The sequence below is a fragment of the Entelurus aequoreus genome, linkage group LG17 (genome assembly GCF_033978785.1).
Source record: "Entelurus aequoreus isolate RoL-2023_Sb linkage group LG17, RoL_Eaeq_v1.1, whole genome shotgun sequence".
Taxonomy (NCBI): Eukaryota; Metazoa; Chordata; class Actinopteri; order Syngnathiformes; family Syngnathidae; genus Entelurus; species Entelurus aequoreus.
The window spans coordinates 26,401,881-26,425,290 of record NC_084747.1 but is presented as its reverse complement, the minus strand read 5'-3'; the positions used below and the strand labels follow the sequence as shown (position 1 = coordinate 26,425,290).

The 23,410-nt window shown below is 37.0% G+C and overlaps 1 protein-coding gene across 2 annotated transcripts in view; it reads left to right on the top strand.

The window, feature by feature from the left end:
- oclnb (occludin b) overlaps positions 1-23,410 on the top strand; it is a 37,299-nt gene that overhangs the window by 9,154 nt on the left and 4,735 nt on the right. For both annotated transcript variants that reach the window (XM_062025396.1, XM_062025397.1), the window contains exons 2-6: positions 744-810; positions 3,465-4,152; positions 6,621-6,785; positions 18,808-18,914; positions 21,061-21,150. In XM_062025396.1, the coding sequence (XP_061881380.1) occupies positions 764-810; positions 3,465-4,152; positions 6,621-6,785; positions 18,808-18,914; positions 21,061-21,150 (1,097 nt within the window). In that variant the 5' untranslated portion in view covers positions 744-763. The remainder of the gene's footprint in view (positions 1-743; positions 811-3,464; positions 4,153-6,620; positions 6,786-18,807; positions 18,915-21,060; positions 21,151-23,410) is intronic.

Below are 23,410 nucleotides of genomic sequence, written 5' to 3'. Positions count from 1 at the left end.
ATTTATAAGATAAAAAATTATACTTATGGTATACAAAGTCATATTTATGGGATAAAAAGTCATATTTATGAGATATAAGGTTATACTTATGGTATAAAGAGACATATTTATGGGATAAAAAGTTATATTTATGGTATAAAAAGACATTTATGGAATAAAAAGTCCTATTTATGAGATAAAAAGTCATATTTATCAGATAAAAAGATACTAAGTCAAATTTATAAGATAAAGAGTCATTTATGAGATTTTAAAAAGTCCTATTTATGAGATAAAAAGTCATATTGAGATAAAAAGTCATATTTACGGGATAAAAAGTCATATTTATTAGATTTGATGAATACTTGTGGAAGTATTATGTTGTTGCAGAGTAAGAACTGTATTATTTGATGAATACTTGTGGAAGTACTACGTTGTTGCAGAGTAATTACTTTATGTATTTGATGAATACTTGTGGAAGTATTATGTTGTTGCAGAGTAATAACTGTATGTATTTGATGAATACTTGTGGAAGTATTATGTTGTTGCAGAGTAAAAACTGTATGTATTTGATGAATACTTGTGGAAGTATTATGTTGTTGCAGAGTAATAACTGTATGTATTTGATGAATACTTGTGGAAGTATTATGTTGTTGCAGAGTAATAACTGTATGTATTTGATGAATACTTGTGGAAGTATTATGTTGTTGCAGAGTAATAACTGTATGTATTTGATGAATACTTATGGAAGTACTATGTTTTTGCAGAGAAATACTACAAGGTCACAATGCCAGCTGACAGAAGCAGTCTTCCACCTTATCAGCCAAACAAACAGTAAGTGGAAATATTTTCTTCTTCTTCCTCATATTTCATATCATGTGCACTTTTTAGCTCCTTTCAAATGAATGATATTTAATCAGGATTACTCATCAGCAACCATTTTTAAATCTGATTAACAATGGTATTTGTTGGATAGTGCTAATTAAAAAAAATAATTTAATGGCGATTAATCCACAGCAATTTTGTGATTAATCTGAATAAAAATGTTTTGACATCACTAAATAAATGTGACTGACATATAATTGTGATGAATCCACAACAACCCTGTAATTAATCTGATTTAAAATGGTCATGTTTGACAGCACTAATTAAAAATGAATGATATTCAATCACGATTAATCCACAGACACATGTCGATAATCTGATTAAAAATGGTAATTCTTGGACAGCCTTGATTAAAATGTTTAATAATTGGCAGTAATTAATCCACAACAATTTTGTGACGAATCTGATTACAAATTGTAATATTTGACAGCACTGATTAAAAATGTATATTTATTCTGGATTAATCCAAAGCAACCCTGTGATTAATCCATTTCAATATGTTAGACAGCATCAATTAAACATGATTATTCAATCATGATTAATCAACCATGTGATTATTTTGATTAAAAATGGTAATGTTTTGACAGGAATAATTCAAATGACTGACATTTAATAATAATAAGCGTGATTAATTCCCAGATACCATGTAATTAATCTAGTTAAAAAGTTAATGTTTGACAGTGCTAATTAAAAATTAATTATAATTAATTGTGATTAATCTAATTAAAAATGCTTGACAGCACTGATTATGTGATTCATCTTTTTAAGTTTGAAATTAATGATATTTAATTGTGATTATTCACAGCAAAAATGTGTTTGACAGGACTAATTAAAAATGAAAGATACTTAGTGTTTATTAGCACTAATGAAAATGGAATAATATTTAATCAGATACATCACAACAAATATGTGATTAATCTGATTAAAAGTGTTTGACAGCACTAAATAAAAATGAATTCTATGTAATCAGAAATCACAGCAGAGAAGTGATTAATCTGATTAAAAGGGTTTGAGAGCACTAATTAAAAATGTATTATATTTAATCACATTAATCACGGCAGAGAAGGGATTCATCTGATTAAGAGTGTTTGACAGCGGTTGATATTTAATCTGCTAAATCACAGCAAATATGTGATTAATCTGGTTAAAAGTGTTTGACAACACTAATTAAAAATTAATATTTAATCGGATTAATCTCAGCAAATATGTGATTAATCTGATTAAGAGTGTTTGACAGCAATAATTAAAAATGAATATTTAATCAGCAAATATGTGATTAATCTGATTAAAAGTGTTTGACAACACTAATTAAAAAATAATATTTAATCAGATTAATCTGATTAAAAGTGTTTGACAGCACTAATTAAAAATGAATGATATTTAATTGTGATTACTCACAGCAGAGATGTGAATAATCTGATTAAAAGTGTTTGACAGCCCTAATTAAAAATGAATATTTAATCAGATTAATCACGACAGAGAAGTGATTAATCTGATTAAAAGTGTCTGACAGCACTAGTTAAAAATGAATATTTAATCAGATTAATTAAGACAGAGAAGTGATTAATCTGATTAAGTGTTTGACAGCAGTTGATATTTAATCTGCCAAATCACAGCAAATATGTGATTAATCTGATTAAAAGTGTTTGACAGCACTAATTAAAAAATAATATTTAATCAGATTAATCCCAGCAAATATGTGATTAATCTGATTAAAAGTGTTTGACAGCAATAATTAAAAATTAATATTTAATTAGCAAATATGTGATTAATCTGATTAAAAGTGTTTGACAGCAATAATTAAAAATTAATATTTAATTAGCAAATATGTGATTCATCTGATTAAAAGTGTTTGACAGCACTAATTAAAAATGAATGATATTTAATTGTGATTACTCACAGCAGAGATGTGAATAATCTGATTAAAAGTGTTTGACAGCCCTAATTAAAAATGAATATTTAATCAGATTAATCACGACAGAGAAGTGATTAATCTGATTAAAAGTGTCTGACAGCACTAGTTAAAAATGAATACTTAATCAGATTAATTACAACAGAGAAGTGATTAATCTGATTAAGTGTTTCACAGCAGTTGATATTTAATCTGCTAGATCACAGCAAATATGTGATTAATCTGATTGAAAGTGTTTGACAGCACTATTTAAAAATGAATGATAATTAATCAGATTAATCCCAGCAAATATGTGATTAATCTGATTAAAAGTGTTTGACAGCAATAATTAAAAATTAATATTTAATTAGCAAATATGTGATTAATCTGATTAAAAGTGTTTGACAGCAATAATTAGAAATTAATATTTAATTAGCAAATATGTGATTAATCTGATTAAAAGTGTTTGACAGCACTAATTAACAATGATTGATATTTAATCGTGATTACTCACAACAGAGATACAAATAATCTGATTAAAAGTGTTTGACAGCCCTAATTAAAAATGAGTATTTAATCAGATTAATCACGACAGAGAAGTGATTAATCTGATTAAAAGTGTCTGAGAGAAATAATTAAAAATGAATATTTAATCAGATTAATTACGACAGAGAAGTGATTCAAAGTGTCTAATTGTGTCGGGTGCTTGCAGTCGACACCGACATGGCGAGCGGACGTCCCATCCCGTCTACTCCTACCATCCCGGAGACAAGATGCTTCACTTCTACCGCTGGACTTCGCCGCCTGGCGTGATGAAGATAATGTGCATCATCATCATCATCATGTGCGTGGCGGTCTTCGCCTGCGTGGCGTCCACACTGGCCTGGGACTACGACATGAACAACTTGGGTCTCGGCGGCGGCGGCCTGGTTCCGGGATTCGGCGGCGGACAGTTTGGCGGCGGGCAGTTTGGCGGCGGGCAGTTTGGCGGCTCCATCGGCGGCGGCTTTGGAGGAGGCTCTGGCAGTTCCCTCAACAATTTCGGCGGCGGAGGAGTGCAGACGGATCCGAAATCAAGCAAAGGCTTCATCATCGCCATTTCCGCCGTCACCTTCATCGCCGTGCTGGTCATTTTCGTGCTGGTCATTTCCAGGCAAAGGGCCGCTACCTCGTCCAAATTCTACCTGGCGGCGATCATCATCTCCGCCATCTTGGCCTTTCTGATGCTCATCGCCACCATCGTGTACTTGGTGGCGGTCAACCCGACAGCTCAGACCTCAGGCTCCATTTACTACAACCAGATCCGCCAGGTGTGCGCTCAGTACCAGAACCAGCCTCAGTCTCAGGGTATCTTCATCAACCAGTACCTCTACCACTACTGCGTGGTGGAACCTCAGGAGGTGAGATATTACGGGCATAATGTCAACACACACACTTTGGTGCCCACACAAACGATCAGAAAACACAACAATCCTTAAATTGACCGTATTGAGACAACAAAAATACGCAAAAACTACAATTGTCTCAGATTTTAATCCTTTGGGTTTTGCCCTTAAATTCCTCCTATGTCCAAGGATTTATTTCCTAAACAATAATAAAAACTACAAAAAATCATTTTGTGATAGTAAATTTACTACAACCAGATCCGCGCTCAGTACCAGAACCAGGCTCAGGCTCAGGGTATCTTCCTCAACCAGTACCTCTACCACTACTGCATGGTTGAAGCTCAGGAGGTGAGATATTACGGGCGTAATGTCAACACACACACTTTGGTGCCCACACAAACGATCAGAAAACACAACAATCCTTAAATTGACCGTATTGCGACAACAAAAATACGCAAAAACTACAATTGTCTCAGATTTTAATCCTTTGGGTTTTGCCCTTAAATTCCTCCTATGTCCAAGGACTTATTTCCTAAACAATAATAAAAACTACAAAAAACGATTTTGTGATAGTAAATTTACTACAACCAGATCAGCGCTCAGTACCAGAACCAGGCTCAGGGTATCTTCCTCAACCAGTACCTCTACCACTACTGCATGGTTGAAGCTCAGGAGGTGAGATATTACGGGCGTAATGTCAACACACACACTTTGGTGCCCACACAAACGATCAGAAAACACAACAATCCTTAAATTTACCATATTGCGACAACAAAAATACGCAAAAACTACAATTGTCTCAGATTTTAATCCTTTGGGTTTTGCCCTTAAATTCTTCCTATGTCCAAGGACTTATTTTCTAAACAATAATAAAAACTACAAAAAACGATTTTGTGATAGTAAATTTACTACAACCAGATCCGCCAGGTGTGCGGTCAGTACCAGAACCAGCCTCAGTCTCAGGGTATCTTCCTCAACCAGTACCTCTACCACTACTGCGTTTTGGAACCTCAGGAGGTGAGATATTACGGGCGTAATGTCAACACACACACTTTGGTGCCCACACAAACGATCAGAAAACACAACAATCCTTAAATTGACCGTATTGCGACAACAAAAATATGCAAAAACTACAATTGTCTCAGATTTTAATCCTTTGGGTTTTGCCCTTAAATTCCTCCTATGTCCAAGGATTTATTTCCTAAACAATAATAAAAATTACCAAAAAAATGTTGTGATAGTAAATTTACTACAACCAGATCCGCGCTCAGTACCAGAACCAGCCTCAGGCTCAGGGTATCTTCCTCAACCAGTACCTCTACCACTACTGCGTGGTGGAACCTCGGGAGGTGAGATATTACGGGCGTAATGTCAACACACACACTTTGGTGCCCACACAAACGATCAGAAAACACAACAATCCTTAAATTGACCGTATTGCGACAACAAAAATACGCAAAAACTACAATTGTCTCAGATTTTAATCCTTTGGGTTTTGCCCTTAAATTCCTCCTATGTCCAAGGACTTATTTCCTAAACAATAATAAAAACTACAAAAAACGATTTTGTGATAGTAAATTTACTACAACCAGATCAGCGCTCAGTACCAGAACCAGGCTCAGGCTATCTTCCTCAACCAGTACCTCTACCACTACTGCGTGGTGGAACCTCAGGAGGTGAGATATTACGGGCGTACTGTCAACACACACACTTTGGTGCCCACACAAATGATCAGAAAACCCAACAATCCTTAAATTGACCGTACTGCAACAACAAAAATACGCAAAAACTACAATTGTCTCAGATTTTAATCCTTTGGGTTTTGCCCTTAAATTCCTCCTATGTCCAAAGATTTACTTCCTAAACAATAATAAAAACTACAAAAAACGATTTTGTGATAGTAAATTTACTACAACCAGATCCGCCAGGTGTGCGCTCAGTACCAGAACCAGACTCAGTCTCAGGGTATCTTCCTCAACCAGTACCTCTACCACTACTGCGTGGTGGAACCTCAGGAGGTGAGATATTACGGGCGTAATGTACACACACTTTGGTGCCCACACAAACGATCAGAAAACACAACAATCCTTAAATTTACCGTATTGCGACAACAAAAATTTGCAAAAACTACAATTGTCTCAGATTTTAATCCTTTGGGATTTGCCCTTAAATTCCTCCTATGTCCTAAACAATAATAAAAACTACAAAAAAGATTTTGTGATAGTAAAAAAATCCCGATCTATTCACTGCGTATGGACATGATACCGCACTTGGTATCATTACCGTCGATACTTCTGTTTACGTTACAGAGCACAGCAGTTAGCATAGCTTCTTGTAGCCGTGTAGCTTGTGCTCATCCTCCAGTGATAATGCTACTTACTTTGGAGGTGAGGACTAGTCGCCAACGAGGACGCTACATTGCATTGAGGCCTCGCCCGCCGGATGCTTCCATTTTGTTGACAACTGGTCTTGATCTGGTGCAGGCCATCGCCATCGTCCTCGGCTTCCTGGTGTTTGTGGCGCTGATCATTCTTCTGGTGTTCGCCGTCAAGACTCGCGCCAGCATCAGGCGCTGGGGCCGAGACCGCATCCTGTGGGAAGAAGTCAAGGTGGTCAACGATGGTCTTCATCACAGCGTCGGAGAGTGGGTGAGTCTCCTCGCCGCTTCCTGTACTTCCTGCCATACTTCATTGTGATTAATCCACAGAAACCCAATGATTAATCTAATTAAGACGGTCATTTTTGACATAGCTAATTAAAACGAATATTTAATTCTGATTAATCGACAGCAACCCTGTGATTAATCGGATTAAAAAGTTAATGTTTGACAAAAGTAAATAAAAATGAATTTTTGATCGTGATTAATCCAATGCAACCCTGTGATTAATCTGATTAAAAAGTTAATGTTTGACAAAACTAAATAAAAATTACTATTTAATCATGATTAAACCACAGCAACCATGTGATTAATCTATTTAAGAAGGTCATGTTTGACAGTCAATTAAAAATATATATGTAATTGGGATTAATCCACAGCAACCCTGTGAATAATCTAGAAAAAAGTTAATGTTTGACAGAGTTAATTAAAAATAATACTCAATCATTATTATTCCACAGCAACCCTGTGATTAATCTGACTAAAAAGTTAATGTTTGACAAATAATTTAAAATAAATATTGAAATAATGTTTGACAAAGCTAAATAAAAATGACTATTTAATCGTGACTAAACCACAGCAACAGTGTGATTAATCTATTTATGAAGGGAATGTTTGACAGTCAATTAAAAATATATATTTAATTGTGATTAATCTCGATAAAAAGTTAATGTTTGACAGAGTTAATTAAAAATAATATTCAATCGTTATTATTCCACAGAAAACCTGTGATTAATCTGACTAAAAAGTTCATGTTTGACAAATAATTACAAATAAATATTTAAATAATGTTTGACAAAGCTAATTACAACTAAATTATATTTAATTGTAATTAATCCACAGCAACTCTGTGATTAATCTGATTAAAAAGTTCATGTTTGACAAATAATTACAAATAAATATTTAAATAATGCTTGACAAAGCTAATTACAACTAAATTATATTTAATTGTTATTAATCCACAGCAACCCTGTGATTAATCTGATTAAAAAGTCAATGTTTGACAAAGATAAATAAAAAAAATACTTTTTAATCATGTTTAAACCACAGCAACCATGTGATTCATCTATTTAAGAAGGTAATGTTTGACAGTCAATTAAAAAAAAATTTTTAAATTGTGATTAATCCACATTTACCCTGCGATTAATCTGATTAAAAAGTCAATGTTCGACGAAGCTAAATAAAAAAATACTTTTAATCGTGATTAAACCACATCAGCCATGTGATTAATCTATGTAGGAAGGTAATGTTTGAAAGTAAATTAAAATGTTTTATTTAATTGTGATTAATCCACAGCAACCCTGTGATTAATCTAGATCAAAAGTTAATAATTGACAAATAATTACAAAAAAGTATTTAAATAATGCTTGACAAAGCTAATTAAAACTAAATTATATTTAATCGTTATTAATCCATAGCAACCTCGTGATCAATCTGATTAAACATGATGATTTTTGACAGCTCCATTTAAGAAAAAAATATATTTAATGGTGATTAATTCACAGCAACCATGTGATTAATCTATTTAAGAAGGTAATGTTTGACAGTCAATTAAAATGTTTTATTTAATTGTGATTAATCCACAGCAACCCTGTGATTAATCTAGATCAAAAGTTAATAACTGACAAATAATTACAAATAAGTATTTAAATAATGTTTGACAAAGCTAATTAAAACTAAATTATATTTAATCGTTATTAATTCATAGAACCTTGTGATCAATCTGATTAAACATGATGATTTGATTGTCGATTTTTGACAGGTCCATTTAAGAAAAAAATATATTTAATTGTGATTAACCCCCAGATACCCTGTGATTGATCTAATTAAAATGTAATGTTTGACAGAGTTAATTAAAATTGACCATTTAATTGTGATTAATACACAGCAACCATGTGATTAATTGAGTTTAAAAAGTAATGTTTGACAGAGTTAATTAAAAAGGACTGATATTTAATTGTGATTTATATTTAATCGTGAATAATTCCCAGCTACTTTGTGATAGATCTAATTTAAAAAGTTAATGTTTGACAGAGTTAATCTGAAATGACTATTTAATCGAGATTAATCCACACCAACCTTGTAATTAACCTAATTGTAAGGGTAATGTTTGACAGTGGTAATTAAAAAATAATTGTATTGTCTGTGACTAATCAAAAGTTAATTTTGATAGTTAAATAAAATGAGTATCTAATTGTGATTATTCCACAGAAACCCTGTGACTAATCAAAATAAAATGGTAATGTTTGACAGAGTTAAGAAAAAAACGACCATTTAATTTGATTAATCTAATTGAAAGGGTAAAATGTGACAGTGCTAATTCAAAATGAATTATATTTAATCTTGGTTAAGCCACAGCACAACTGTGATTAATCTGATTTAAACAGGATGATTTTTGACAGGTCAAATTAAAGATAAATGATATTTAATCATGATTAATTCCCAGATACCCTGTTATTAATCTAATTAAAAAGGTAATATTTGACAGTACTAATTTAAAATGAATGCTATTTAATCATGATTAGTCCACAGCAACCCTGTGATTAATCCACATAAAAATGTTTGATAGCACTAATTACAAATGAATGACATTTAATCTAGCTTAATCATAGCAAAAATGTGATTATTCTGATTGTTTGACAGCACTATTTGAAAAGGAATGATATTCAATGGTGATTAATCCACAGCTAACCTCTCGCTGGAGTGCATTCTTGCGCACTATTAAAAAACCTTCCATGCGGACAGGTTGGGCCGCTTTGTCTTCATTACTTTGATGGACAGCATTTGTGGGTGCGGCCACGGCCTTGAAGGCAGGGACGTCTTTTGTGGGCGGACAGGAAGGACATGTGTCCTCTGCACTTTTTTTCAAAAGCTTTGCACTTTTTCAGCATCCAAAAAGAATGTTACTATTAACTAGATGCCACAGAAACGCGTCCACACTCCTAATTGTGACAGCCAGCAATATTGTGGAGTACGAAGGTCACGTGTCCTTGTTTTGAAAACGGAGGAGGACGCGCACGCCCCCGCAATTATGTTACCGTCATTAAAACTACGATCTAAAGGTAAAAAACGTCCATCAATCTGCGATTAATAACAAGATAACTACAGACAAGATGTGATGAATCGATATGAAGTATTTGAATAGCACTTTCACACACCCAATTATATTCAATAGAGGCAAGTCAAACAAGCGGAAAATCTGTTCACCTTCAAGCTCACTGAATGGCGCTAACTTGACAATGATTGACAGCGGCTGACCAATCAGAGGTCAGGTGTGTTGACGGATGCAGGTGGAGAGAAGAGAAGTGACGTTTGCGTGGTGGAATAAGATAAGTGACGTTTGTGTGGTAGAATAAGAGAAGTGATGTTTGTGTGGTAGAATAATATAAGTGACGTTTGCGTGGTAGAATGAGAGAAGTGGTAGAATAAGATAAGTAACGTTTGTGTGGGAAAATAAGAGAGAAGTGACGTTTGCGTGGTAGAATAAGAGAGAAGCGACGTTTGTGTGGTAGAATAGGAGAAGTGACGTTTGTGTGATAGAATAAGAGAAGTGAAGTTTGTTTGGTAGAATAAGAGAAGTGACGTTTGTGTGGTAGAATAAGAGAAGTGACGTTTGCGTGGTAGAATAAGAGAGGTGACATTTGTGTGGTAGAATAAGAGAAGTGACGTTTGCGTGGTAGAATAAGAGAAGTGTGTGGTAGAGTAAGAGAAGTGACATTTGCGTGGTAGAATAAGATAAGTGACGTTTGTGTGGTAGAATAAGAGAAGTGATGTTTTTGTGGTAGAATAAGAGAAGTGGTAGAATAAGATAAGTGGTATATTAAGAGAAGTGGTAGAATAAAAAAAGTTATGTTTGTGTGGTAGAATAAGAGAAGTGGTAGAATAAAAAAAGTTATGTTTGTGTGGTAGAATAAGAGAAGTGGTAGAATAAGCTAAGTGGTATAATAAGACAAGTGGTAGAATTAAAAAAAAGTTATATTTGTGTGGTACAATAAGAGAAATGGTAGAATAAGAGAAGTGGTAGAATAAGCTAAGCGGTATAATAAGAGAAGTGGTAGAATAAAAAAAAGTAATGTTTGTGTGGTGGAATAAGATAAGTGATGTTCGTGTGGTAGAATAAGAAAAGTGGTAGAATAAGAGAAGAGATGTTTGTGTGGTAGAATAAGAGAAGTGATGTTTGTGTGGTAGAATAAGAGAAGTGGTAGAATAAGATAAGTGGTAGAATAAGATAAGCTGTATATTAAGAGAAGTGGTAGAATACAAAAGTAATGTTTGTGTGGTAGAATAAGAGAAGTGATGTTTGTGTGGTAGAATAAGAGAAGTGGTAGAATAAGATAAGTGGTATAATAAGAGAAGTGGTAGAATACAAAAGTAATGTTTGTGTGGTAGAATAAGTGAAGTGATGTTTGTGTGGTAGAATAAGAGAAGTGGTAGAATAAGAGAAGTGATGTTTGTGTGGTAGAATAAAAAGAAGTGGTACAATAAGAGAGGTGATGTTTTTGTGGTAGAATAACAAGTGGTAGAATAAGAGAAATTATGTTTTTGTGGTAGAATAAGAGAAGTGATGTTTGTGTGGTAGAATAAGAGAAGTGGTAGAATAAGAGAAGTGATGTTTGTGTGGTAGAATAAGAGAAGTGGTAGAATAAGATAAGTGGTAGAATAAGATAAGCGGTATATTAAGAGAAGTGGTAAAATACAAAAGTAATGTTTGTGTGGTAGAATAAGAGAAGTGATGTTTGTGTGGTAGAATAAGAGAAGTGATGTTTGTGTGGTAGAATAAGAGAAGTGGTAGAATAAGATAAGTGGTATAATTAGAGAAGTGGTAGAATACAAAAGTAATGTTTGTGTGGTAGAATAAGAGAAGTGATGTTTGTGTGGTAGAATAAGAGAAGTGATGTTTGTGTGGTAGAATAAAGGAAGTTATGTTTGTGTGGTAGAATAAGAGAAGTGGTAGAATACGATAAGTGGTATAATTAGAGAAGTGGTAGAATACAAAAGTAATGTTTGTGTGGTAGAATAAGAGAAGTGATGTTTGTGTGGTAGAATAAGAGAAGTGATGTTTGTGTGGTAGAATAAGAGAAGTGATGTTTGTGTGGTAGAATAAGATAAGTGGTAGAATAAAATAAGCGGTATATTAAGAGAAGTGGTACAATACAAAAGTAATGTTTGTGTGGTAGAATAAGGGAAGTTATGTTTGTGTGGTAGAATAAGAGAAGTGGTAGAATAAGATAAGTGGTATAATTAGAGAAGTGGTAGAATACAAAAGTAATGTTTGTGTGGTAGAATAAGAGAAGTGATGTTTGTGTGGTAGAATAAGAGAAGTGATGTTTGTGTGGTAGAATAAGAGAAGTGGTAGAATAAGAGAGGTGATGTTTTTGTGGTAGAATAAGAGAAGTGGTAGAATAAGAGAAATTATGTTTGTGTGGTAGAATAAGAGAAGTGATGTTTGTGTGGTAGAATATGAGAAGTGATGTTTGTGTGGTAGAATAAGAGAAGTGGTAGAATAAGAGAAGTGATGTTTGTGTGGTAGAATAAGAGAAGTGGTAGAATAAGATAAGTGGTATAATTAGAGAAGTGGTAGAATACAAAAGTAATGTTTGTGTGGTAGAATAAGAGAAGTGATGTTTGTGTGGTAGAATAAGAGAAGTGATGTTTGTGTGGTAGAATAAGAGAAGTGGTAGAATAAGAGAGGTGATGTTTTTGTGGTAGAATAAGAGAAGTGGTAGAATAAGAGAAATTATGTTTGTGTGGTAGAATAAGAGAAGTGATGTTTGTGTGGTAGAATATGAGAAGTGATGTTTGTGTGGTAGAATAAGAGAAGTGGTAGAATAAGAGAAATTATGTTTGCGTGGTAGAATAAGAGAAGTGATGTTTGTGTGGTAGAATATGAGAAGTGATGTTTGTGTGGTAGAATAAGAGAAGTGGTAGAATAAGAGAAGTGATGTTTGTGTGGTAGAATATGAGAAGTGATGTTTGTGTGGTAGAATAAGAGAAGTGGTAGAATAAGAGAAATGATGTTTGCGTGGTAGAATATGAGAAGTGATGTTTGTGTGGTAGAATAAGAGAAGTGATGTTTGTGTGGTAGAATAAGAGAAGTGATGTTTGTGTGGTAGAATAAGAGAAGTGGTAGAATAAGAGAAGTGATGTTTGTGTGGTAGAATAAGAGAAGTGGTAGAATAAGAGAAATGATGTTTGTGTGGTAGAATATGAGAAGTGATGTTTGTGTGGTAGAATATGAGAAGTGATGTTTGTGTGGTAGACTAAGAGAAGTGGTAGAATAAGAGAAATGATGTTTGCGTGGTAGAATATGAGAAGTGATGTTTGTGTGGTAGAATATGAGAAGTGATGTTTGTGTGGTAGAATAAGAGAAGTGGTAGAATAAGAGAAATTATGTTTGCGTGGTAGAATATGAGAAGTGATGTTTGCGTGGTAGTGCTGGTGCGTGCTGGGAGTCGAGCGACCGGTCGGACCGGCGGAACAATGTCTGCCGTGTTGAGTGCTTTCACTTCATTTCCAACACAACAACAAACACTTTTGGACGGTCAGTGGCACATTCTAAAAGTACTCGTACACAATAAAACATCAAAAGTGGCATAAAAGAGCAAACAGGTGAAATGTGAGGAGGGAAAGTTGCAAAGTTGACTCTAATAACACAAAGCTGCCATGCCATGTTTTTTTTCTTTAAAACTATCATTGCTCAAAAAATAATAATGTATCAAAATCAATGTTGTTATGAATTATTGACGTATTTAAGACTCCAATTACTTCACATCAAATATTACACTTTGAAATGTTTTTGGGGAAAATATTGCATATTTTGTGTGTTTGCCATAAAAAACAAAAAAGGCTTAACACATAAACAATAAAACTGTAAATGGACAGATTTGAAGTTGATTCAGAGATTTAAGCGTTGAAAGTAAAACATATATGACTTATTTTTCACACTTTTAAAACCTTTTGGATCCCTGAATATTTAGTGGGATAATTGGTAACAGTGATAAATAGATCATTAGTAATACACTATAAAAAAAATTCAAGTGAATTTTTACATTTTTAAAAAAAGGCAGCTCAGTCGCCAGAATTTGGCGGTAAAAATAACAGTAGTACTGTTTTTCAACGCATGGTAATGCACTGTCAATACGTAAGAGTACCAATACTTTAGAATCAAGTAAAAGTAAAAAGTAGTCATCAAAATATTGACTTGAGTAATAGTAAGTAAGTATTCTGTGAAAAAACTACTCAAGTATTGAGTAACTTGTGAGTAACTTCTGATTTTTTTTTTTTAATGGTTCTTGTACTACAATTGTAGTTAGAGTGTGTGTGTGTGTGTGTGTGTGTGTGTGTGTGTGTGTGTGTGTGTGTGTGTGTGTGTGTGTGTGTGTGTGTGTGTGTGTGTGTGTGTGTGTGTGTGTGTGTGTGTGTGTGTGTGTGTGTGTGTGTGTGTGTGTGTGTGTGTGTGTGTGTGTAAAACATAAAACTAGTTTACAATTTACTTCAACACGTTTTCTCTAGTTGGAAGTAGAATTCCTACAATATGAAATGAGAACATTTCTACTGACACAGATGACAGCACATGATAACATTTGTATTTTTAGTAGTAATCATTGAGGATGTTTTGCTGCCTTGTCTGACGTCATGTCAATTTATACCGTCAGTACGCTTCTATGTACTAAATTGAGTCTGATTTGTCAAATAATTCCGTTTCTTCTATTTTCTTAGCTACGTGTAAAGTTGTAGTTTTTTTGTGTTTTTGTTTATTTTTGTTTTTTCACCATAGCTGACAGTTTTATTGATAAAGTGTGTGAATTGAGTCATACAGCATAAGTATCCAATAAAGTACAAACCATATAAAGACAGGAAAAAAATTACAGTGGAACCCATTTATGTCGACGCCCCCGGACTGCGTGACCGACGTCGACGTAACCAAAAATTTATTTTATTGTGTTTTCATATTATATATCATACTCTTTCCTAACAGAGCTGCTGCAGTAAGTTCATTGTATGTCTTGATGACGACTGAGTTTGCACAAATCTTTTGGTGGTTAACAAGCTCCAAAAAGACTGCTGCATTATATTTGTTTGGGTAGAATCCAGGTAAATAATGCCATGCTTTTATTTGGAAGCTGGCTTCGCACTGAACAGGAAGCTCCTGTGTGCATGATTTAATGCAGTGTAAGTAGTGGCGATAATAATGACGGTAACAACACTACAAGACATGGCTACATAAACGCACACATTTTTCATAGAAATGATGATGATTAAGTAATTACCGGGACTTGATGTTGTCGACATAAGCGGCACAATCATCAGCTGGTTCCACTGTAACGTCCGATTTGGTTTGCAAATGTGAAACATAAATCGCATTAAAAAAATGTCTTGGCTGTGCACTTTAATGGTTGCATTTAGTACTGTTAAGTGTACCGTGTGAAGTTGTAGTTTCCATGCTCTTATATCTAAAGCACAGGTGTCAAACTCAAGGCCCGGGGGCCAGATCTGGCCCGCCACTTAATTTTATCTGGCCCGCAAACACCTGGAGATGATATGTGTCATTAAGGACTTAATATTTTCTCACTAAATGTAATTGATTTTTTAAATTTTGACAGAAAAAAATATATGTACTGCTTGAAATTGCATGCCTTTTAAACTTTAAATAGCATCTAATATTGCAACAAATATTATAGTATATTATCATACTTTCCAAACATGTTTTTGTCTAAATAAAAATAAATAAAAAAAACTTTACAGCAAACTACCCATCAAATTAATACAAATGACAATACATTTTACGTTGTTCTTTACAGCACAGTACTGTAAATTGCAAAAAACGTCTACTGTTTTTTGCGTTGAAATTCTGTTGACTGAGCTGCCAGTTTTTGACTGTAAAATTGTTGTTTTTAACTGTGTATTACTGTAAATGGAAAGCTAAGTTGCCAGAATAAAAAATAGAACTTTCACTGTTTTTCCATTAACAATATCATGTTGTAAAAACCAATGTAAGTTTAACACAAAAATTCTGGCAACTAAGGCTAAGCTGCCAACTTTTTTCCGTAACACCCACTATATTTTACAGTAAAATTTTGTAAATGTAAAGTTTTTACTGTAAAATCGACAGTCTACTTAAAACTATTTATATAATTAATAATGAAATCCAGAGGCAAATTCATACATTATTCGCTGTTAAAAACGGCCCTCTGATGGCAGCCATAACTGTGATGTGGCCCTCAATGAAAACCAGTTTGACATCCCTGATCTACAATGACCGATGGCCATACGCAGTGTGCCTCCCGTACACTAGGGGGCGAGTGTGGTCATTTCAAGCTTGTGTTTAGCTATGTTAGAAGAAGAGAATGCTACATGCTAACAAGCGAGCGCTAGTAACTTTAAAGCTACGGATTTAACAGATAAGTGCAACTTTCCACTGCTTTTTGATGCTGTTGGTAAGGTTTTAATGTGTTTAGATGACATTTGTGGTTATTCAGATCCCCAGAGACATACAAAAAGATCGCTTTTTTGTTCCAAACGTTTTAGGAGGTTTCTGCTTACCAGTGGTCTCAAACAGCCGGGATGTGCTGGCGTCATGTCACGTAATTAAATTGTCTTCTTTATGGAACATTCTGATATTATTAAACAAGTAAGATTCTATTTTATCATACTTTACAAATACCGACCTATTTCAGCTTCATATAGCTGTACTTTGTGCTTGCTTGATTGGTGGAATGGAGTTCTACGTCACTACTGCCGACGTTGGATTGGTCAAACAGAGTCACGTGACAATGCCTACCGGAAGCAGACTCGCTGACTTAAAATAATACGTCTTTGCGAGGGAGGAGTTCGGGGAAGCCATGGAAAACGACTTCGAAGCGATTCTGGATTCTGGACCACCATCCGCCGCCTCAGGAAGGGGAAGCAGTGCACTGTCAACACCGTGTGTGGTGAAGATGGCGTTCTGCTGACCTCGACTGCGGATGTTGTGGATCGGTGGAAGGAATACTTCGAAGACCTCCTCAATCCTACCAACACATCTTCCTACGAGGAAGCAGTGCCTGGGTCATCTGTGGTGGGCTCTCCTTTTTCTGGGGCTGAGGTTGCCGAGGTAGTTAAAAAGCTCCTCGGTGGCAAGGCCCCAGGGGGTGGATGAGATCCGCCCGGAGTTCCTTAAGGCTCTGGATGCTGTGGGGCTGTCTTGATTGATATGACTCTGCAAAATCGCATGGACATCGGGGGCGGAACCTCTGGATTGGCAGACCGGGGTGGTGGTTCCTCACTTTAAGAAGGGGGAACCGGAGGGTGTGTTCCAACTATTGTGGGATCACACTCCTCAGCCTTCCCGGTAAGGTCTATTCAGGTGTACTGGAGAGGAGGCTACGCCGGATAGTCGAACCTCAGATTCAGGAGGAACAGTGTGGTTTTTTATTGTGGAACTGTGGACCAGCTCTATACTCTCGGCAGGGTCCTTGAGGGTGCATGGGAGTTTGCCCAACCAGTCTACATGTGCTTTGTGGACTTGGAGAAGGCATTCGACCGTGTACTGTGGGGAGTGCTCAGAGAGTATGGGGTATCGGACTGTCTGATTGTGGCGGTCCGCTCCCTGTACGATCAGTGTCAGAGTTTGGTCCGCATTGCCGGCAGTAAGTCGGACCCGTTTCCAGTGAGGGTTGGACTCCGCCAAGGCTGCCCTTTGTCACAGATTCTGTTCATAACTTTTATGGATAGAATTTCTAGGCGCAGTCAGGGCGTTGAGGGTATCTGGTTTGGTGGCTGCAGGATTAGGTCTCTGCTTTTTGCAGATGATGTGGTCCTGATGGCTTCATCTGGCCAGGATCTTCAGCTCGCACTGGATCGGTTCGCAGCCGAGTGTGAAGCGACTGGGATGGGAATCAGCGCCTCCAAGTCCGAGTCCATTGTTCTCGCCCAGAAAAGGGGGGAGTGCCATCTCCGGGTTGGGGAGGAGATCTTTCCCCAAGTGGAGGAGTTCAAGTACCTCAGAGTCTTGTTCACGAGTGAGGGAAGAGTGGATCGTGAGATCGACAGGCGGATCGGTGCGGCGTCTTCAGTAATGCGGACGCTGTATCGGTCCGTTGTGGTGAAGAAGGAGCTGAGCCGGAAGGCAAAGCTCTCAATTTACAGGTCGATCTACGTTGCCATGCTCACCTATGGTCATGAGCTTTGGGTTATGACCGAAAGGACAAGATCACGGGTACAAGCAGCCGAAATGAGTTTCCTCCGCCGAGTGGCGGGGCTCTCCCTTAGAGATAGGGTGAGAAGCTCTGTCATCCGGGGGGAGCTCAAAGTAAAGTTGCTGCTCCTCCACATCGAGAGGAGCCAGATGAGGTGGTTCGGGCATCTGGTCAGGATCCCACCCGAACGCCTCCCTAGGGAGGTGTTTCGGGCACGTCCGACCGGTAGGAGGCCACGGGGAAGACCCAGGACACGTTGAGAAGACTATCTCTCCCGGCTGGCCTGGGAACGCCTCGGGATCCCCCGGGAGGAGCTGGACGAAGTCGCTGGGAAGAGGGAAGTCTGGGCTTCCCTGCTTAGGCTGCTGCCCCCGCGACCCGACCTTGGATAAGTGGAAAAAGATGGATGGATGTCTTTGAGAGCCTTCATCGATAATTATAAATAATTGTGACATAAGTAATGTAACGATCGGAATGAAACTCAACGTAACGCAGTTAAAGTAGCGTTTCTTCCAAGAATACTCAAGTAAAAGGGAAAAGTGTGTTGCATTAAAACTACTCCGACAAGTACAATTTATCCAAAAAGTTGCTTAAATGTATTACCCACCACTGGCCCTTGGAGGCTAAACAGATTCAAGCCTTGAAAAACGTAATATGTTTGACTAATTTTTAAAATTTTTATGACTACGACCCGGAAAGGAGCCCCAAAGGTTAAACAAAATATTTATATACAATCGTGGTCAAAAGTTACCATACCACTTTGTCACTTGCGTGACCACACCGATACGGGAGCCTTGAGCGTTGGCCGATAGAGACATCGATGTGTTGTTTTTATAGGTGAGCCAAGTGGCGGGCGAGCCGGAGAAGCTGCTGAACGACCGCAATGATCAAGTCGGGGCTCCGCAGGGTTACCGGGACTACAACAAGCCCATCTACATGCCGGGGTGAGCCTCCATCTTGTCCTCGCTCCTGGGGGGGCCGGAGCCCATCCCAGCTGACCGAGGCCGAGAGGCCAGGTGCACCTGGACTCGTCGTGAGCCAATCACAAGAACCATAAAACACATCTTAATAGCCATAATTGTGCATACATGCGCAGTACAGTACGATATTGGAGCTTTTGAGTACTGGCTGATAACAGATTTGATCCGATACGATATTAGCAGGAATCATACATACTTGTAATAATTTGTAGAGGGGAATGTTACCGAAGGTTTATTCAAGTGTAATAACATCTAGTGGGAAATCAAGTTAAGGTCACGACACAGTTGAATAATGCGGACACCTTTGTTACTGGATACTTTCTAATATGCCTTGGAGACTTTGTTAGAGTGAGTAATACGCAACTATAATTATTTGATACTTGTTTATTTTGACAATTGTCACCTTTGATTGTTCATTGATTATTACTGATGTCTAGCTTGTGTGCTATTGTGTGCTTAGCTGTTGTGTAGCTGCTAGTTCCTAGTAGCCTATACAGCCTGGCATGTTTATCTTTTGTAAATGACTTTAGAAAAACAGAATAAATTGTGTGTTTATTGGAGGACATTTACATATTAAATAGCTGTCCAGCTTTGCACAAGTAAACACTCTGCAGGACTGCCTATATCGCACATGATATCACACACAAGTAAACACTCTGCATGACTGCTTGTATTGCACATGATATCACACAAGTAAACACTCTGCTTTTATTGCACATGATATTAAACACAAGTAAACACTGCATGACTGCTTGTATCGCACATGATTTCCCACACAAGTAAACACACTGCAGGACTGCTTGTATCACACATGATATCACAAACAAGTAAACACTCTGCAGGACTGCATGTATCACACATGATATAACACAAAGGTAAACACTCAGCAGGACTGCTTGTATCGCACATGATATCACACACAGGTAAACACTCTGCAGGACTGCTTACCTCACACATGGTATCACACACAAGTCAACATTCTGCAGGACTCCTTGTACCGCACATGATATCACACAGAAATCAACACTCTGCAGGGCTGCTTGTATCGCACATGATATCACACACAGGTAAACACTCTGCAGGGCTGCTTGCATCACACATGATATCACACACAAGTCAACACTCTGCAGGGCTGCTTGTATCGCACATTAAATCACACACACGTAAACACTCTGCAGGACTGCTCGTATCACACATGATATCACACACAAGTCAACACGCTGCAGGACTGCTTGTATCGCACATGATATCACAAACAAGTAAACAGTGCAGGACTGCATGTATCGCACATGATATCACACAGGTAAACACTGCAGGACTGCTTGTATCGCACATGATATCACACACAGGTAAACACTCTGCAGGACTGCTTGCATCGCACATGATATCACACACAAGTCAACACTCAACAGGACTGCATGTATCGCACATGATATCACACACAAGTAAACACTCTGCTTGTATCGCACATGATATCACACACAAGTCAACACGCTGCAGGGCTGCTTGTATCGCACATGATATCACACAAGTAAACACTGCTAGACTGCTTGTATCGCACATGATATCACACACAGGTGAACACTCTGCAGGACTGCTTGTATCGCAAATGATATCACTCACAGGTAAACACTCTGCAGGACTGCTTGCATCGCACATGATATCACACACAAGTCAACACTCTGCAGGGCTGCTTGCATCGCACATGATATCACACACAAGTCAACACTCTGCAGGGCTGCTTGCATCGCACATGATATCACACACAAGTAAACACTCTGCAGGACTGCTTGTATCGCACATGATATCACACACAAGTAAACACTCTGCAGGACTGCTTGTCAGGGCATCATTTGCAAACATAAAGTGAACTAAGTACACAAATGACATGAGAATAAAGCTCAAATTAAAAATATACAAAAAACAACAAATATTACAGTTTGGAATTGTCACCACTGTGATGAGGTGGCGACTTGTCCAGGGTGTACCCCGCCTTCCGCCCGATTGTAGCTGAGATAGGCTCCAGCGCCCCCCGCGACCCCAAATGGAATAAGCGGTAGAAAATGGATGGATGGATGGAATTGTCACCAATGGCGTGCTGACTTTGCAGGACCTCGGACATCTCTGCAATGCCCAGACTGAAGGATTATGACATTGTTGGCGATTCAGGAGACAATCTTGAGGAGGAGAACTTTAGCAAGTAAGTCCCGTCAAATATTTTCATGTTTGACGAGTTGCTTCCTAATTCAATTCAAAATGAAGGTCCGCAAACATTTCTTTTAAATGTAGGTCAATAATTAACTTTTACTTTTGAATATACACTATGTTACACAGCTTGGTGTGTATATATATATATATATATATATATATATATATATATATATATATATATATATATATATATATATATATATATATATATATATATATATATATATATATATATATATATATATAAATATATATATTTCAATACATATATTGTTGGCTGTGTAGGTTATTATGTGTGTGTATATATATATATATATATATATATATATATATATATATATATATATATATATATATATATATATATATATATATATATATATATATATATATATATATATATATATATATATATATATATATATATATACACACATAATAACCTACACAGCCAACAATATATGTATTGAAATATGAGCACTTTAAAGATATGTGATCTCTGGCGACATCTAGTGGCCAGATTATTTCACTACAGCTACAAATGACGTCACGTGACCAATGCGTGAACGTTAGCAAACCAGACCAACGATCTCTGAATCGACCCTAAAGTGCTTTAAATAAAGCAAACAATACACTGAACTTATGTAGAAGAAGAACGTACAAGTGTAGGTGGATATTTAGCTTAAATGCTGTCTCCATGTTTGTTAAAGTACCAATGGTTGTCACACACACACACTAGGTGTGGTGAGATTATCCTCTGCATTGGACCCATCCCCTTCGCCCCCTGGGAGGTGAGGGGAGCAGTGAGCAGCAGCGGTGGCCGCGCCCGGGAATAATTTTCTGAGTCTGAGTTCTGGTTGATGATGGGTTTAAAGACTTAGTCCTAGTTGATGATGGGTTTAAAGACTTAGTCCTAGTCTGAGTTCTGGTTGATGATGGTTTTAAGATTAAAGATTAAAGTACCAATGATTGTCACACACACACTAGATGTGGTGAAATTTGTCCTCTGCATTTGTCCCATCCCCTTGGGGAGCAGTGGGCAGCAGCGGCGCCGCGCCCGGGAATCATTTTGGTGATTTAACCCCCAACTCCAACCCTATGTTGCTGAGTGCCAAGCAAGGAGGTTATGGGTCCCATTTTTATAGTCTTTGGTATGACTCGGCTGGGATTTGAACTCCAACCTACCGATCTCAGGAAAGACTTAGTCCTAGTTGATGATGGGTTTAAAGACTTAGTCCTAGTCGGAGTTCTAGTTGATGATGGGTTCAACGACTTAGTTCTAGTCGGAGTTCTAGTTGATGATGGGTTTAAAGACATAGTCCTAGTCTGAGTTCTGGATGATGATGGGTTTAAAGACTTGATTGGTTTAAAGACTTAGTCCTAGTCTGAGTTCCAGTTGATGATGGGTTCAAAGACTTAGTCGTAGTCTGAGTTCTAGTTGATGATGGGTTTAAAGACTTAGTCCTAATTTAAGTTCTAGTTGATGATGCGATTAAAGACGAGTCCTAGTCTGAGTTCTAGTTGATGATGGGTTTAAAGACTTAGTCCTAGTCTGAGTTCTAGTTGATGATGGGTTTAAAGACTTAGTCCTAGTCTAAGTTCTAGTTGATGATGCATTTAAAGACATAGTCCTAGTCTAAGTTCTAGTTGATGATGCGTTTAAAGACATAGTCCTAGTCTGAGTTCTGGTTGATGATGGGTTCAAAGACTTAGTCGTAGTCTGAGTTCTAGTTGATGATGGGTTTAAAGACTTAGTACTAGTCTTAGTACTAGTTGATGATGGGTTTAAAGACTTAGTCCTAGCCTGAGTTCTAGTTGATGATGGGTTTAAAGACTTAGTTCTAGTCTGAGTTCTAGTTGATGATGGGTTCATAGACTTAGTCCTAGTCTAAGTTCTAGTTGATGATGCGTTTAAAGACATAGTCCTAGTCTGAGTTCTGGTTGATGATGGGTTCAAAGACTTAGTCCTAGTTGATGATGGGTTTAAAGACTTAGTCCTAGTCAGAGTTCTAGTTGATGATGGGTTCAACGACTTAGTCCTAGTCTGAGTTCTAGTTGATGATGGGTTAAAAGACTTGATTGGTTTAAAGACTTAGTCCTAGTCTGAGTTCCAGTTGATGATAAGTTAAAATACTTAGTCCTAGTCTGAGTGCTAGTTGATGATGGGTTCAAAGACTTAGTCGTAGTCTGAGTTCTAGTTGATGATGGGTTTAAAGACTTAGTCCTAATTTAAGTTCTAGTTGATGATG